The following is a 15,664-nucleotide window of genomic DNA, read 5'->3' as shown; positions in this document are numbered from 1 at the left end:
TCCTCAAATAAGTCAATTGGGTCTTATAATTAGGACCGGAGGAGTATAATATTTAGGTATTATTAAGAAAAATTACGTCAATCATTTTATTACATTTTTACAGCTAGCTCTAATGGAACTTGAGGGGGAAAAAACTGAGTCCAGAGAATATGGAAAGAAAGTTTCAAATATAGAGGATAAAATTTTAATTGTCATTTGATGGACACGATGATCCAAAAGTCAAAGGCGGTTTGCTCTGTATTTCGATTTCAACATTTTAATTTTCATTTTGCTTTTAAATACACACAGCCTTTATTTTATTTTCTTCCCGTTAAAAAACGGAGTCTAACAATCTTTTTTCCTAATGTCTGACGACATGTGTGTATCAAAATTTATATATAGAAAGTCACAATATTTATAAGTTATTAATACTATTCTTAATATGTATATTTATGCATCAATCACTACATGCTTTCGAATTTAGACTCATGGTAACGTTGGAAACCTGAATCTAGTTTTTCTCTAACGTGTTTGAACATTTTTTTTCTAAAATTACGAAAATAGCTATAATTTTCAATTTAGCCCTAATGTTTGTGTGTAAAATATAATTTCAATATATGATCCTAGGTAGTCTGATATGTACAATCACGTTAATAAATTATAATTGAGTTTTTAATTAATCTAATTAATTAAGAGATATGTTTAATTTGAAAAATGATTTCAAAAAGTGACGTGAGAAGGAAAAGCTGGAAAGGAATGGGGAACTGGGGAAGAGTTACGCCGTTGACGTGATAATAGTCGAAGCCTCATCTTTCGTAATGTGTATGCATTGACAAGTAGGCGCAGTGATTAATGCGACTAATTTGACCAATCAATATCAATAGTCCCCGTTCTAAACCTGAAGGCCCCTGCAGTATATTACCCCTCCAATTTTTAATATAAAACCTAATTATTGAATTGGTTTCGGTTTTAAATACTCTTCCGGTTCTTATTATAAGACTCGATTTGACTTTTTATTTGGTCCTAATTATAAGACCCAATCCATTTTGTCTCTTATATTTATGTATTTTTTTCCAAGATAATCCTTCTAATAATGATAGTTTTAGCCAATATACTTAATTAGCAAGGATATTTTAGGAATGACAACACTTATTTATTATAAATAACCAACTTAACTTACTTCTTTAATCTCCTCAAATAAGTCAATTGGGTCTTATAATTAGGACCGGAGGAGTATAAGACTCATTTCTTATATTTATCAATTTTCTCTAAATTACTTCTATTAATGCTCCTTCAACCATAATCAAGTAAAAAAGGGAGAAAAAGTATTAAAAAGGATTATCATGGTGTTTTAAGAAAAATGTATCACATTTCTTATAATTAACTAACTTACCTAACTTTTTTAATCTAATCAAATTACTTAAATAAGTTTTATATTAAGGAGGAGATTATTATCGTTGTTGTTATTATTATTATTATTCTCCCCCTCCTACTTTGATCGAATCTAAACTGTTACGTCCTGCACGCCTTAATTTATTTATTTATTTACCGGAGCACGCCTTAATTTATTTACTTCTACGTACTTTCTATATTTATGATAGCTAATCTGTATAGTTCAATTTAAACGAAAAACTAAATCTTATACTACTTTCGGTTCTTAATATAATAACTTATTTGACTTTATTTTGGTCCTAAATATAAGACCTAAATCTATTTGTCTCTCATATTTATTTATTTTTCCCAATATAATCCTTGTAATGATGGTAGTTCTAACCAGTGCACTTAATTAGTAAAGATATTTTAGGAAAAACAAAACCTATTTATTACAAATAATTAAACTAATTTTCTTAATCTACTCAAATTAGTCAACTAGCCTTTATATTGAAAAGCGGAAGTAGTATTATTTGAATTTATACGGTGTATTGTTTTGGCAAGGGAAAGAGATGACAGTGCATTAGAATTTTGATAGTTTATTCAATGAATGACGCGTATGGAGTTCAATAATTGTGCAGAGGAGTTTCTTGCTAGTTTAATGTTCAAATCTTTTGGTTCACCAAAACGTTCTGATATACACGGAATGTTTGAAATCACTTATATGTGGACTTTTTGATCTTAATTTTCGTAACACAGAATAAGTATATAAGGTAAGTTTTATTTCGATTTACAGATAAACATGTTTATTGATCATGAATTCAAGCAAGACTATTATCATAATAAATGATGGGTGATAGTGACAATAATAGTACCTGTCAGCTTGGCAATAGCGAGCGAAAAGTAGCCAATAATGATTTACTGCAGCGTTTGACCAATATCGTTCGCTCAAACAAGATATCTTTTTAATTTTAAATATAAAATTTATTTTGTAATATAATTTGCATGACAATAAGAGTCTTACTCTTAGAACCAAAAAAATACTATACAAGGTGATATCAAGTAATTACTAATTAGTGTAAAGAGAAAATGGCTGGTTTGAATGATAGAATAATAAGACTGCATATGTAATAAATTTTTATCAAGTTCTAAGTAACTCTGATAAACTGAATTGAATTATGAGAAACTGGGGATAAATCTCCCACTGATGGTAAATGGGATTAAAAGATTTTGTACAACTTAACTTTTATTGTGTACAACTTAATTTTCTCTGTGTCTGATTTATCTTCCCTTATATGTAATAATTTTATTTTATGCAACGTGCAACTCAATTTTTCTTTATGCAAATAAAATTCTGGAAGTTATCTTCCCTGTGTATAAAGTAATCCCTTAAATCTAAATAATGTTTTGTGCAAGCTATCTTTTTTGTGTGTGTAATTAACTTACTTTTCTTTGTATGTAACTAGTATTTTCTTATACAATCAACTGTTCTAAGGGCTACTTAGAAATTAAATTTGTAATAAGAGATTTATTTTCAATTTTTTTCTTGAATTATTCATCATTTTAATGTATATAAGTATTATGAAGCTAATGCAATTTATTACTTGCGCCAAATAAATCATGGGTGTGTGTGAGGCATTAGTTTGTACAATCCAACATTCCATGCCATTGTGTGCCTGCCTAATGGAGTTTCTATGTTCTAGCTGCTACCCTTCTTTTGACCGACACGTCACTTCAGTCCGATTAAAAATAAATTATTAAATATTTAAACATGCTTGCTTTGTCAGTTTGTGGAAATATTGGGCGAACATTGTGACATTGGAGAAACTAATTATTAATTAATGGGAAAACATATCAGGTCTTTATATTTAATAGGATTTACTTTCCTGTATTTATAGTTTATTTCATTAGTCTTTGAGACAGTTTATTTGCTTTGCGTGAAATGCCAGTCCTTTTAAAAAGGACGATGATCTAGTCTAGTTAGCGCAAACGTTGTCAATTTGACTGACGTGCACAAATCTGACACCGTTAAACATCATGATTAGGAAAAACAATGTGATGACTTGAAAAGGAAATGCTTGCTTCATTATCAGATCAAAATTTTGGTAGGAAGCTGACTTTATATCAAAGTTAACATTGATTGGGTGTGATAGGAATCTTTCTAAGTATTTTTAAATTATATGAATTAATATTTTGGATACAACAAATAAAAAGGACAGGACAACATAAAAAATAAATCTGAGAGACTAAAAATAAAATACAACTAAAACACACGATGATCTGAAGCAGAGGTATTTTCCTTTTCAACAGCGGATGTATGCATTGATTGAAATGTTCAACGCATCCTTTTCATTAAAAAAAAAAGAAAGAAAAATCCTAAGGAGTCAATAACTGATCTCCTTAACACTTTCAAAACCGACGGGCACGTGGCGGGCCCCATTGCCGGTCCGCGGATATGCATTTGGTAATGATAATTGATGACTCCTTATGTCCGCACCGAACTTTGTATTATTGTAAACCACTTGTTTCTGTCCCAAAAAAAAATTCCGTTGAAAATTTGATTAGTAAAAAGTAGACATAAGTTTTTACCAACAGAAAATACGCATTTTATTTCTGCACATTTTGCATAGTTCCCTTTTTTATTAATAAAAATTTCAATTAGAAAATTTCTCCAATTTTTCTAAAAATTATCTGATCGAGTTGATATATTGTGTAGGTCCCTTTGTGACTGACGGGGAATTAGATGCATATTGCATGGAATGATTGACTGGAGAAATGAGGGAGCCGCTCTTAACGTTGAAAGTTAGTAAATTGCGGCAAAAGGAGAAATTATTTATTTTATTTATGGTTCCGCTTTTGAAACTTAATTAGATGCATGCATTGGATTAAGTTTCATTAAGTGACGCAATATCGTAGTTTTGGTCTGAAAGGAGCGAAAATTAACAGTGAATGACGACTGTGGGTTCCATTTTTCTTCTGCCCCCGTTGCAAAGTCACATTGCTAATCACTTCCATCGTCAATACTACAATTAATTTCTGCAGAAAAAGCCCCCTCGTGATATACAGATATTTGACATGATGCATAAATACGTAGTGTTATAAGTATAATTATAGTAATATTTCCAACTAAATCAATAAACCCCCTTATATAATTAATTGGCCTTGTTAAATTATGTAAACTATTGATAAATTAAACTAGGATATTGCACTTTCTTCAATGTTGAACTCGTTCGTTCAAAATCAAACGGCGTTTATAATTAAACAGAATAATAATAATTTAAGATGTCGTCAATTCGTGAGGCTTAGACTCAGACGACCATGCTGAGATAGAAAGCAAGCAGTCAAAATCCCTCCATATTATATACACGCCTCTCTCTTCCTCTTTCATCTCCTCCAAAAGTTCCCACCCATCCCCACCAAAAGAAACCCTAACCGCCATGTCTCTGTCCATGTTCTCTATCAAGTCCACCTCTTGATCCCAGAAACACGGGTCTCATACAGTCGCTAGCTGCGATCAAGGGATGGAACTAGTTATGGAGAGCGTGAAGGAGAAGTGCAAGAGTGTTTGGGGGCGATGCAAGCGATGCAGAGGGGGAAGCAGACGACGTCGCAGCTCCAACATAGTCTCCATGGTTCGAGAATCCTTGGGAAAGAAACAAAATAAGAAGAAGCAGATGGCTCCGGAGGGATGCTTCTGGGTGTATGTGGGACCCCAGAGAGAGAGATTCTTGGTGAAGATAGAGCTAGCTAATCACCCAGTGTTCAAGGAGCTTCTGGATGACGCAGAGAGCGAGTATGGATTCAGAAACGATGGGCCTATTAGGCTTCCTTGTGATGTTAATCTCTTCTGCGACGCTGTGGCGGAGATGGAGATAGAGATGGAAGAAGATAAGATGAGTTCTGCGTCATGGGCTTGCTCCTTTCATCCTAAGAGTTATCCAAACTCACTGATGCACAGTCCTCTTTCCAATCTTTCTAACCATACTGGTACTGCGGATTACGAGCTGTTAAGCCCCTGCAGATTGTATGTTTAGACTATATATATATATATATATATATATATATCACGATGTCCCAGAGCTTAGTGTTGTGAATAATGATATATATACCTGTAAAAATACATAAACCTGGGATGGATATTGATCATGACAAGAGGCACGTGCCTGTTTTATTTTCTTGTTCATGGACGTCGTCGGAGAGGAGAGGAAAAGCATCTATCTATATATGGCTAACTCAAATCTAGGTTTCAGTTACAAGCTTTAGATATTCCAACTGACATATTGTCCGATGTATAGATTAATGCATGTTTTTGGTAATGATTTTCCGTTCTGTTCTCTTCTTTGTTTTTTTCAAGACAACTTCGTCGTACCTCGTTTAACTTAACCAGCAGCTAATATGATTAATGCATTGATTGATTTATAATTTGGGACTGATTATGCCGTGTTTTCTTTACAAGCAGTAATAAGAGAAGGCGTGACATACATATAATTGATACTGTGTTCGTAAAACTGAATCGATTTTATTTTTTCCTTTTCTGAAACCAAATTAACCATCGCGCTTACATCCTACAGAATCGATTTATTTAAAGTGTCCTTCCATGTTGTGGTATGCTTGGGTTACGTTAAAGTCGTGTTTCTTTAGTTAATAAGATTCAAAAGGTTTATCCTTTCCGGGGTGCAGATCCATAATAGATACATAAAAATTATTGCGCGTCAAATTACATCAAGAGCATTGGTTTCAGAAGATGGAATGTCTAATTTTTTTTTTAATGAAAAATGATACGTTCTTCATACAAATCTCTAGAAATGATTATCTTTATCCAGCTCTCAACACACCCGAGCAGCAACTTCAACGTTTAATTCCCTTCGTTACAGGTTATTTAACTTCATTGCACCACATCTAGTCATACTTAATTGTGAGAGAAATTTTTTGTACTCCTCCGGTCCTAATTATAAGACCCAATTGACTTATTTGAGGAGATTAAGGAAGTAAGTTAAGTTGGTTATTTATAATAAATAAGTGTTGTCATTCCTAAAATATCCTTGCTAATTAAGTATATTGGCTAAAACTATCATTATTAGAAGGATTATCTTGGAAAAAAATGCATAAATATAAGAGACAAAATGGATTGGGGTCTTATAATTAGGACCAAATAAAAAGTCAAATAGGGTCTTATAATAAGGATCGGAGGAGTATCATATATATTTCATCTAAGTCAAAGTCAAAGAACCTTCTGGATCCCTTTTTATTCCTTGCCAACCTTAAAAATGATCCAAAATTGTAAATAATTGATAAAAAGGGGGTCTTTAATTAAGAAAGAGTTTGGGGCTGGTTTGGCGAATTTATTCTTACATTTTTAAATGAAAAAAAAGGACTGAAAAATGATAGTTAAATAATGAAATCCCCAGATGGTTATCAAAATAAGCAAAATTTCAATTTAAGTATAAGAGACCAAATTGACATTTGTAAATTTGCTAAAATGACCATATTGCCTTATATTTTTTTAAAAAAACCAAACATTCTCATCGGTTGGAGAGCTTCGGTGTCAGTGACAGCCGTTAGAATTTAGGTGCGTCAATGGTCATTGCCGGTGGCTGGAAACTATTTTTTTGGAGATTTTTTTAAGTCCAATAATGCGATTAATAAGTTCGGTATAACAGTTAACAACAAGTATTTCAAAAAATTCAAAAAGTGACATTTTTACAACTTCAGTAATGTGGTTAACAAGTTCTGCAATACTATTAACAAGTTCGATATAACATTCAACAACAAGTTTTTGAGAATTCAAAAAGTAAGATTTTTACAATTTCAGTAACCCAATTAACAAATCATGTAACGATATTAAGAACTCTCATAATTTTACTTATTTAGATGACCATTTGAGAATTTTAAAATTTATGAATCATTTTTCTGTCATTTTCTCATCAAAGTTGAAACAATGTAAACTTCACAATCTGTTGGGTTAGCCCTTTGCATTTTATTCATTCACATCAAAGCACAAAAAATGAAAATCTTCTGCCGCGATTGTTTCTTTTTTTCCCAGATATTACATTGATGAACAGATAATTATTAATAAGAATAAAAAACAGAGCATTTGCCGGTCAATCTTGATCATATCTAGGCAACGACATGGTTTTATACTCAAAAGAATTCGTAAAATGAAAAATGAAAAATCATGGCTTTTGCAGGAGCCTTACTTATCAGCACGCTATATATGGCGTCTAAACATGGCCAAGGATTTTTTTTTTTCTGTTGTTGCAGTTTTTCATCCCAGAAGATGTAAAAAGCTTATCATGAAAATACAGTGACACATTAGGATTCGGTGTATATGTGTGTGTGTGTGAATGTAGTTTAATTTGCTTCCCCCTCCTTTTGTTCCTTTTTCTTTGCATGTTAAAATAGTTTATCATAACGAAAAGACCAGGAGATCAGTTTAGCAATCTCCTTTAATTTGTTTGCGTGTTATCGCAGTATCAAATGGTTGACTTTTCTATGTCAATTAATTCTTTGCATTATTATTCCAATAATTTATCATGGAGGCGCAGGAATTGGAAATAAAACCTCCTATAATTTCTTTCTTTATTTTCTTCATTTGTTGGTAATTTTATCCAAAATCTCTGTCTATTGTTGCAACGCAGATAAAAATCCACAAGTAGCGTTTAATGGGTAAACATCAAAGGCGGCTAGCTAGCTAGCTGCTATTCCTTCATATCAACAATTATGTGCCGTCATGACAATAACAACAATAATAAGTCACGTTATTCATATCAGGGAATAAATGATGCGATCTATAGTTCAAATTTTACATAAACTTGTAGGAAGAAAACACGCAAAATAATTGCATACGTGTTGATTACGTACACTACGTGTTAATTCTGATTAAAATAGATCCTGAAATTAAAGTAGTTGATATCTGGATCAAGCAAAACTCACAGAATCAACGATAAACCTACCATTCTCCTTATTATTTTAGAAGATACTTTTGATCCTATTTGAATCTTCTGATATGTATATATAATTAATACAGCAGTTTTGATACACACTACTCTGATCCTATATATAAAATTTAGTTTGCAGTGTAAATTACACTACAATCTATATCTTATGTTAAAGACTAGAGGTAATATTTGTAATTAATGACGTGTAATAGGGGTAGTAATTGATTAAAAGAGAGAAAAGAAAGACGATTAAACACTGCCTTGGGAAACTTGCAGGAACAAGTGTGAAGCGGAAAGCCTCAAATGATATTAAATGTGGTGTATGTGCTGGTCATGGTCAAAAGGGGCGAGCTCCACTAACAAGCCTAATTAATTAAGATAATGTCGCGTGACTGCTTCTACACTACTACTCCTCCGTTTCTTAATATAAGACCCGTTTAATTAATTTGATTAAATTAAGGAAGTTAGGTAGGTTAGTTAATTTTAAGAAAAGTGACACATTTTTCCTAAAACACCATAATTATCCTCTTTAATACCCCTTCTCCCTCTTTTATTTGATTATAGCTGAGGAGTATCCATAGGAGTAATTTATAAAAAATTGATAAATATGAGAAATGATCTTATATTTAGGACCAAAACCAACTCAAGAACTGGGTCCTATATTAAGGATCGGAGGAGGATTATCTATCCCAGCCATAATATTATATCTCACTCTGTTTTTAATATGTTTTATTAAGTGATTATCATTTCTTTCTCAAAACAACAATAACTTTTTAAAAAATTAGTATTCCCTATTATACCTAAACCCAAGTACTTATAGTATCTATATTTAATCAAATCAAAATAAATGGATGTTGAATTTAAATATAATTTAAAATAAAAATGATAGTAAGTTAGTAATAGAAACAGTAACACAAGGCTTAGTTATACGACAAACAATTGGTAAATAAATCCACGCATAGGTGGGGCAGTTAGATAATAACAAGGGTTAGTTATGCGCTAAACACAAAGGATTATCTGAAAATGGGGCAGGCCCAAATCTGCAGGCCCAGTTTCTGTAGTTATGGGCCTCGAATAAACGACGGACTGAAAGTTTCATCACGCTGGCATGTGTTGTCCGTAATACGGTATAAACGGCGGAAAAGGAAGAAAGAAATGGAATTTGGTCCAAATCAACTTATAATCTCCGTTGGTTTGGACTTTCCTTTTTCATTTTCTTCGGCCGAAAGAATAGTGACTGGGCTCGTTACATAACTTGTGCCCAAAATTACAAGGAAGACCAATCGCGTTTCTCGTGATATTGTATTTCAATACTCTTTTTTCTTAACACAAAACCTATTTAATAATTTGATTAGATTAAAAAGTTAAGTGAGTTAATTAATTATAAGAAATATGACATATTTTTTCTAAAACATCATAATCGTTTTTTTAATATCCTCCATCTTTTACTTACTTGATTATGATTGAGAGAGTATCCATAGGGATAATTTAGAAAAATTAATAAATATAAGAAATATTTTTATATTTAGGATAAAAATTAACTTAACAATTAGGTTCTATATTAAGAAACAGATGAGGAGTGCTAAATTTAGATCATAGATGCAGCATACAGATGAGAGAGGGATGGATATTCGTTGTTTGTGGGGAAAGGGAAGGGAGGGAAGTCATGTGAGTGATGAGAACATATGGAAGGAATCGCAAGATATGGTGGCGATAGAGGATCTGGAACATATAATAATTAATGCAGAATGAATCATAAGTGGAGGGTCAATGATGTTGGTTTTACATAATAATAAATCACATTATTGTTATTATTATTATTATCAATAATCAGGTCATATTGGGATCTTGTTTCCTATGCGTCACGATCCTCCAACATGTGATGTTAAAAGCAGCCCTGTCTTTCTATATTCCTTCATTTCCACTTCCACCCAGCCAGCCACTCTGCGTCGTCCTCTCTCGTAGTGGATGCTCGATGGGGCCATATTTAATTAAAAGGCCCTTGATATTGTTGATTGGATAAAAATAAAGGCCACCATTCATTTGGGTAAATTATTTTTAAATGGAGGACAAATGTCACGCATGATTACAGGATCTCCCTCCTCCTCATTATTATTTGATTATATCTCCCTCCGTACAAACCCATCCATTCATTAGGAAGCACCACAAAGGTTTGTTCTTATCTTGATGAGCCATCCATATAGATATTAAGATTTCACTTCACATATGTGCCATCCCATTGGAACTCAGCCTCTAAATCCAAGGCCCTGACTTGGGATATTTCAACTCGATCGACTAAATAACCTTGCCTGTGTAAGGAATGATCAACGCAAAAAGCGGAGAGAGATCGAGTTGTAAATCTGTTATACTCTTCTTCTTCTTTTGGTTTGGGGTCGGAAAACAGAAAACACAGGAGGTATGTTGTGAACTGGCAGAGATTGAGGAAGCAAGCGAGGGGGTATTAAATATAACTGTGATGGTGGGTCAACGTTAATGTGTGCGTGGATTAAGTAATTAATGAGGTGGAGACCGGGGAGGTGGGGCCTACATGATGCCAAAATCTCGATCTGAATCATAATAGCAAGAAAAAGGGAGTGATCCTTTTTATAATATGAAAAGTTTGGACTTTGAAGCAGAGGAAGGGATATAAAGTCTTGTTTAATTTTTATTTTAATCTTAAATATAAAATTTTAATTTACTTTTTTTTAATATTTATGTATTTTTTTTAAGAAAGTCTTTTAAACAATGGTAGCTTTAACCAATACACTTGATTAGTAAGATATTTTAGGAAAACAACACTTATCTATTACAAATAACTAATTTAACTTGTTTCCTTATTTCCTCAACTAGTCAACTAACTCTTATAATTAGGGCCGGAGGTAGTATAAGATACTACCTCCGGTTCTTAATATAAAATCTTCTTTGACTTTTATTTTGGTTCTAAATATAAGATCCCAATCCACTTTATCTCTCTCAGTTTGTGTATTTTTTTTCAAGGTAGTCCTTCTAAATGATAGTTCTAGCCATATACTTGATTGGCAAGGATATTTTAGGAAAGACAATACATATTTATTATAAATAACTAACTTTACTTTTTTCCTTGATCCCCTCAAATTAGTCAACTAACTCTTATAATTAGGACCGGAGGTAGTATTGTTTAATTTTTATTTTGATTCTAAATATAAGATTCTCATTAATTTTTCTTTTCATATTTAACTATTTTTTTTCCAAGATAGTCCTTCTAATAATGATAATTCTAGTTAATAACTTGATTAGCAGAAATATTTAGAAAAAAAACATCTATTTACTATAAATAACTAACTTGACTTATTTTCTGATATATTCAAATTAATCAATTAGTTTTTATATTTAGGATCGGAAGTAGTATATAGAACCAAATGTACGTATATATTGATTATAATAAAAAGATTATGACAGATTGACAATGAGGTCTTAAATTGCAGTGCTATTATTACTTTTATTTTTTTTTTGGATTGGAATACGTTACTTCCATCCTAAATATAAGATTTAAATTATAATACTCCTCCGATCTTTAATATAAGATCCATTTAACTAATTTGATTAGATTAAGAAAGTTAGGTAAGTTAGTTAATTATAAGAAATGTGACATATTTTTTCTAAATACCATAATCATCTTCTTAATACCCCTTCTTCTTCTTCTATTTGATTATGGTTGAGGGAGTATCCATAAGGGTAATTTAGAAAAAATTGATAAATATGATAAATGGGTCTTATTATTAGGACCAAAATCAACTCAACAATTGGATCCTATATTAAGGAGCGGAGGAGTATAATTTATACTATAGGAATGAATCTTATTCTTACATTTAGCATAAAAAAGACTAGATGGTGATGATAGAGGTGTGACTACGGAGGAAGTGGGTTTCTACGTATGTGTCACTTAGAGATGCGGGCGTTGAGTTTAGCAGATATTGGGGGGCACCGTTCACATTGAGGCGCCTTTTTATCCCCTCACTCCTCACTCCTCACCCTATCGTCGCAGCCCCCTTCTTATTTAATTTTCTTTTTAATTAACTCTTCATTTTTTATATGATTTTTTTTCCTCCCTTAAAAGGGTACGGACATCTGTCTCGAAGGGCCCCTAAAGCCAGCGTGCTCAATAGTCAATACATTGGCCGCCTGCACCCCATCCATTTTGTGTGTTTCTCACGTACGCCTCTTTCTTCTTTTTAGCAAGACAATACACACACACACACACACATATCAGTCGAAAATCCCTTTTAAATTTAGTTTCCATGCTCAAATCCCCCACTGAATTTAAAAAATCAGTTTTAAGGGACTAATTTGGAATTTGGAAAAAATTGTTAATACCCAATCTATTCTTATTATGAGCATCTAAAGCGTTGTTATTAACTACTAACATGTTTTAAAATTAGGACCAGAGGTAGTATTATGAATATAGATTTTCTTAATCTTTAATTTATTTCTCGACAAAACTCTAATTTTTTTTTATCCAAAAGTCGGAATGAAAGAAGTAACCAAATAACAAAACACTTGCATAATACGTTTAAACTTTTATTTTCATATCACCTTTACTTGACGCTGGCATAATCATAACTCATGTACATGCATTTTCCCATTGACCTGGGTCTCCTTTACCAACCTAAATTGACAAGTGATATGAAAACTTTAGGTAGAAGAAGATTGATAACATTATTATAACAATGACAGTCACGTTGGAAAAGTCCACGGTCAACTTCTAATAAAATCACTAACACACACGACACGCACATACATAAAGTACACTTACACAACACTAACATTTTAAATGTTATTTGTCACTGTAATGCTAAGCAGGTACTCCATGGAAATTCAGAGCAGAGGGCCCGGGATTCTAATATATCAAAACTCAAAAGGACGACTTCCACAACAAGATCCTCATGGATCCACTTGATGAAGACACATAAATGCACAGTTTCAACTGGAAAAGAAAGCTGGCTATTTTAGGCACTTCGGGTATTCAGAAAAATAGAAGTTTTAAATGCAAAATTCAACATCAAACTGTCAAGTGCAGCAATACAGAGATTGCACATGAATGGTATATTTCTTCCCAATCATAGCTAGGCGATCAAAGCCCTGAATCTCAGGGTATGGACAATTTTTCCCCTAACTATGCTTAAAACAAGGCCCTCCAAATGCCAGTAATGACATTTTTTTTTGGCCATATGGAAGCAGTAAAATGTGTTAGCCGTGCTTCCAAAGTCAAAATTTTAATTCCAAAGATGGATGCGGCTCTGATTCCTGAATCATTGAATCTAATTACTGTCCAAAGCACAAATGTCACTTTTCTTGCCGGAGCTTGATTTCACGCGCCAATCTCCTCATATATTTTTTTTGCCCTTTTCGGGATACGAATCTCCAGAATTTTTTAATAAATAACACTCAGATCTTGTTTTTTTTTTTTTGGGTGACAGATCTTTTTTTTTTTTTTCATCGTTGTTGTGTAACACAAGTATATCATGCATGGAGTTTTTCTGGGGAAAAAAATTATATCATGGGTGGAAATCTAAATTTATGTGCATATATATATTTTATAAATATAAAACTTATTAAAAGCTGGTGTAACATCAAGCACGGCCACGTTCTCCTGTTTTTCTTTGAAGACTTAGAGGACTGGAAATTCCTCTTCCAGCCAAAACCAGAAAGAACGTCCATCTCTGTCACTCTGCGCTATTGAATCAGCTTTCACAGGACAGTGCATACATAGTTACCGATTCCTCTCTCTTTCTCTTTCCGCAGTTACATATCCCCGTTAAGAGAAAGTTTAACTTTTTTGTTTTTTTGGTTTAATTTTCATATGTTATTCCTCCACATCACGGTGCTTCTCTTCATTCTACTCGAGATTTATTCTTAGACCTTGCAAATCGTTTCCTCAGTATCTCTTTCTTTGCGAACATTCTGGGTTTTGGTTTAGACCCAGAAAACCGAGAGATTATTCTATTCTAAATTGAAAGTTGTTTACTTTTTCATCAACTGTTCGAGAAAATGACTGTGGAAACCAGAACGGATGAACCCAGAGGACAATTTCCTGTGGGAATGCGTGTTCTTGCTGTTGACGATGACCCAACTTGTCTCTTGGTGTTGGAAACTCTCCTTCGGAGATGCCAATATCACGGTTTGCTTCCAATGCTTTTGATGCCTTTTTCCCCCTCTAAGCTTAAGGATCTGTGTTTTCGTATGTGTTTTTGTTTTTTCAGATTTTGAGATTCCGTTAGCGTTTCTGTTAAAAAAAAAAAAATCTGTTCATCTTCACTTAACTTGTCGAATACCGACACATCTGACGGAATGTTTCAGCTACTTTTCACACGGACTATCCTTCCTCTCTTTCTTCAGTTTTCATCTCTTGCTCAGGCTTGATTATATTTCGAAGTTATTGGGTTCAATTGTTGGCTTTGACGGTTAATTTCAATCTATTTTCCCCCACTCTCACTCCCTCCATTTCAATAACTTCAATTCATTTCATCATCTTTGGGGGCTTGTTCTTGCCTGGGTTTCAGTGATTAAATCTGTTATATGTTGTTTGAATTCATTAAATTAAGGATCTAATAGCTTAAGAGTGACTTTTGGGATTATGTTAAAGACTGGAATATTTCTTTTGAGACATTCTGCAATTACATTGTGTTTTGATATTTATTAATTATTAATTTTGGCGGAAAATTTTGCAGTAACAACGACCAATCAGGCAATAACAGCTTTGAAGATGCTAAGAGAAAACAAAAACAAGTTCGACCTGGTTATTAGTGATGTTCATATGCCTGACATGGACGGATTTAAGCTTCTTGAGCTTGTCGGTCTCGAGATGGACCTACCTGTCATAAGTAAGTCGTGGCTGTACACTTTTTTTTCAACACTTTTCCTCATTATTATATCAGTTATTGGCGACTTCTGAAAATTGGGATTTTTATATTTTGAGTTTTCCAGCCTTACCATTGTTGGGTCTTGATTAAAACGTGTGATTTCAGTGTTGTCTGCAAATGGCGACACCAAGCTGGTGATGAAGGGCATTACACATGGGGCTTGCGACTATCTTCTGAAACCTGTTCGAATTGAGGAGCTAAAGAACATTGGCAGCATGTGATCAGGAGGAAGAAATTGACTCAAAGGAGAAAAACAGTACTTGCAATCAAGACAGGCCTCATTCTGGTAGTGCTAACAATGGATAGGTTCAGCAGGAGCTGGGTCTACTGATCAAAATGGAAAGATCACCAAGAAAGGAAGGATCAGGATGATGAAGAGATGATGAGCATGAGCATGGTCATGACAACGATGATCCTTCAGCACAGAAGAAGCCTCGTGTTTTTGGTCTGTCGAGCTCCACAGAAAGTTTGTTGCTG

General features: G+C 33.2%; 1 protein-coding gene and 1 pseudogene across 1 annotated transcript; both read left to right on the top strand.

Moving 5' to 3' along the window:
- Nucleotides 1–4,859: 4,859 nt before the first annotated feature.
- LOC114738767 (protein SMALL AUXIN UP-REGULATED RNA 10-like) lies at nucleotides 4,860–5,666 on the top strand. The gene has a single exon (XM_028926834.1). The coding sequence runs from the start codon at nucleotides 4,872–4,874 to the stop codon at nucleotides 5,382–5,384; it is 513 nt and encodes a 170-aa protein (XP_028782667.1). The 5' UTR covers nucleotides 4,860–4,871; the 3' UTR covers nucleotides 5,385–5,666.
- An 8,393-nt stretch (nucleotides 5,667–14,059) lies between these two features.
- LOC114738769 (two-component response regulator ORR22-like) lies at nucleotides 14,060–15,657 on the top strand (annotated as a pseudogene).
- The last annotated feature ends 7 nt before the right edge of the window (nucleotides 15,658–15,664 follow it).

The sequence above is a fragment of the Neltuma alba genome, unplaced genomic scaffold (genome assembly GCF_004799145.2).
Source record: "Neltuma alba isolate B1F8T4 unplaced genomic scaffold, ASM479914v2 tig00013682_pilon, whole genome shotgun sequence".
NCBI lineage: Eukaryota > Viridiplantae > Streptophyta > Magnoliopsida > Fabales > Fabaceae > Neltuma > Neltuma alba.
This window is presented reverse-complemented; position numbering and strand designations above follow the sequence as displayed.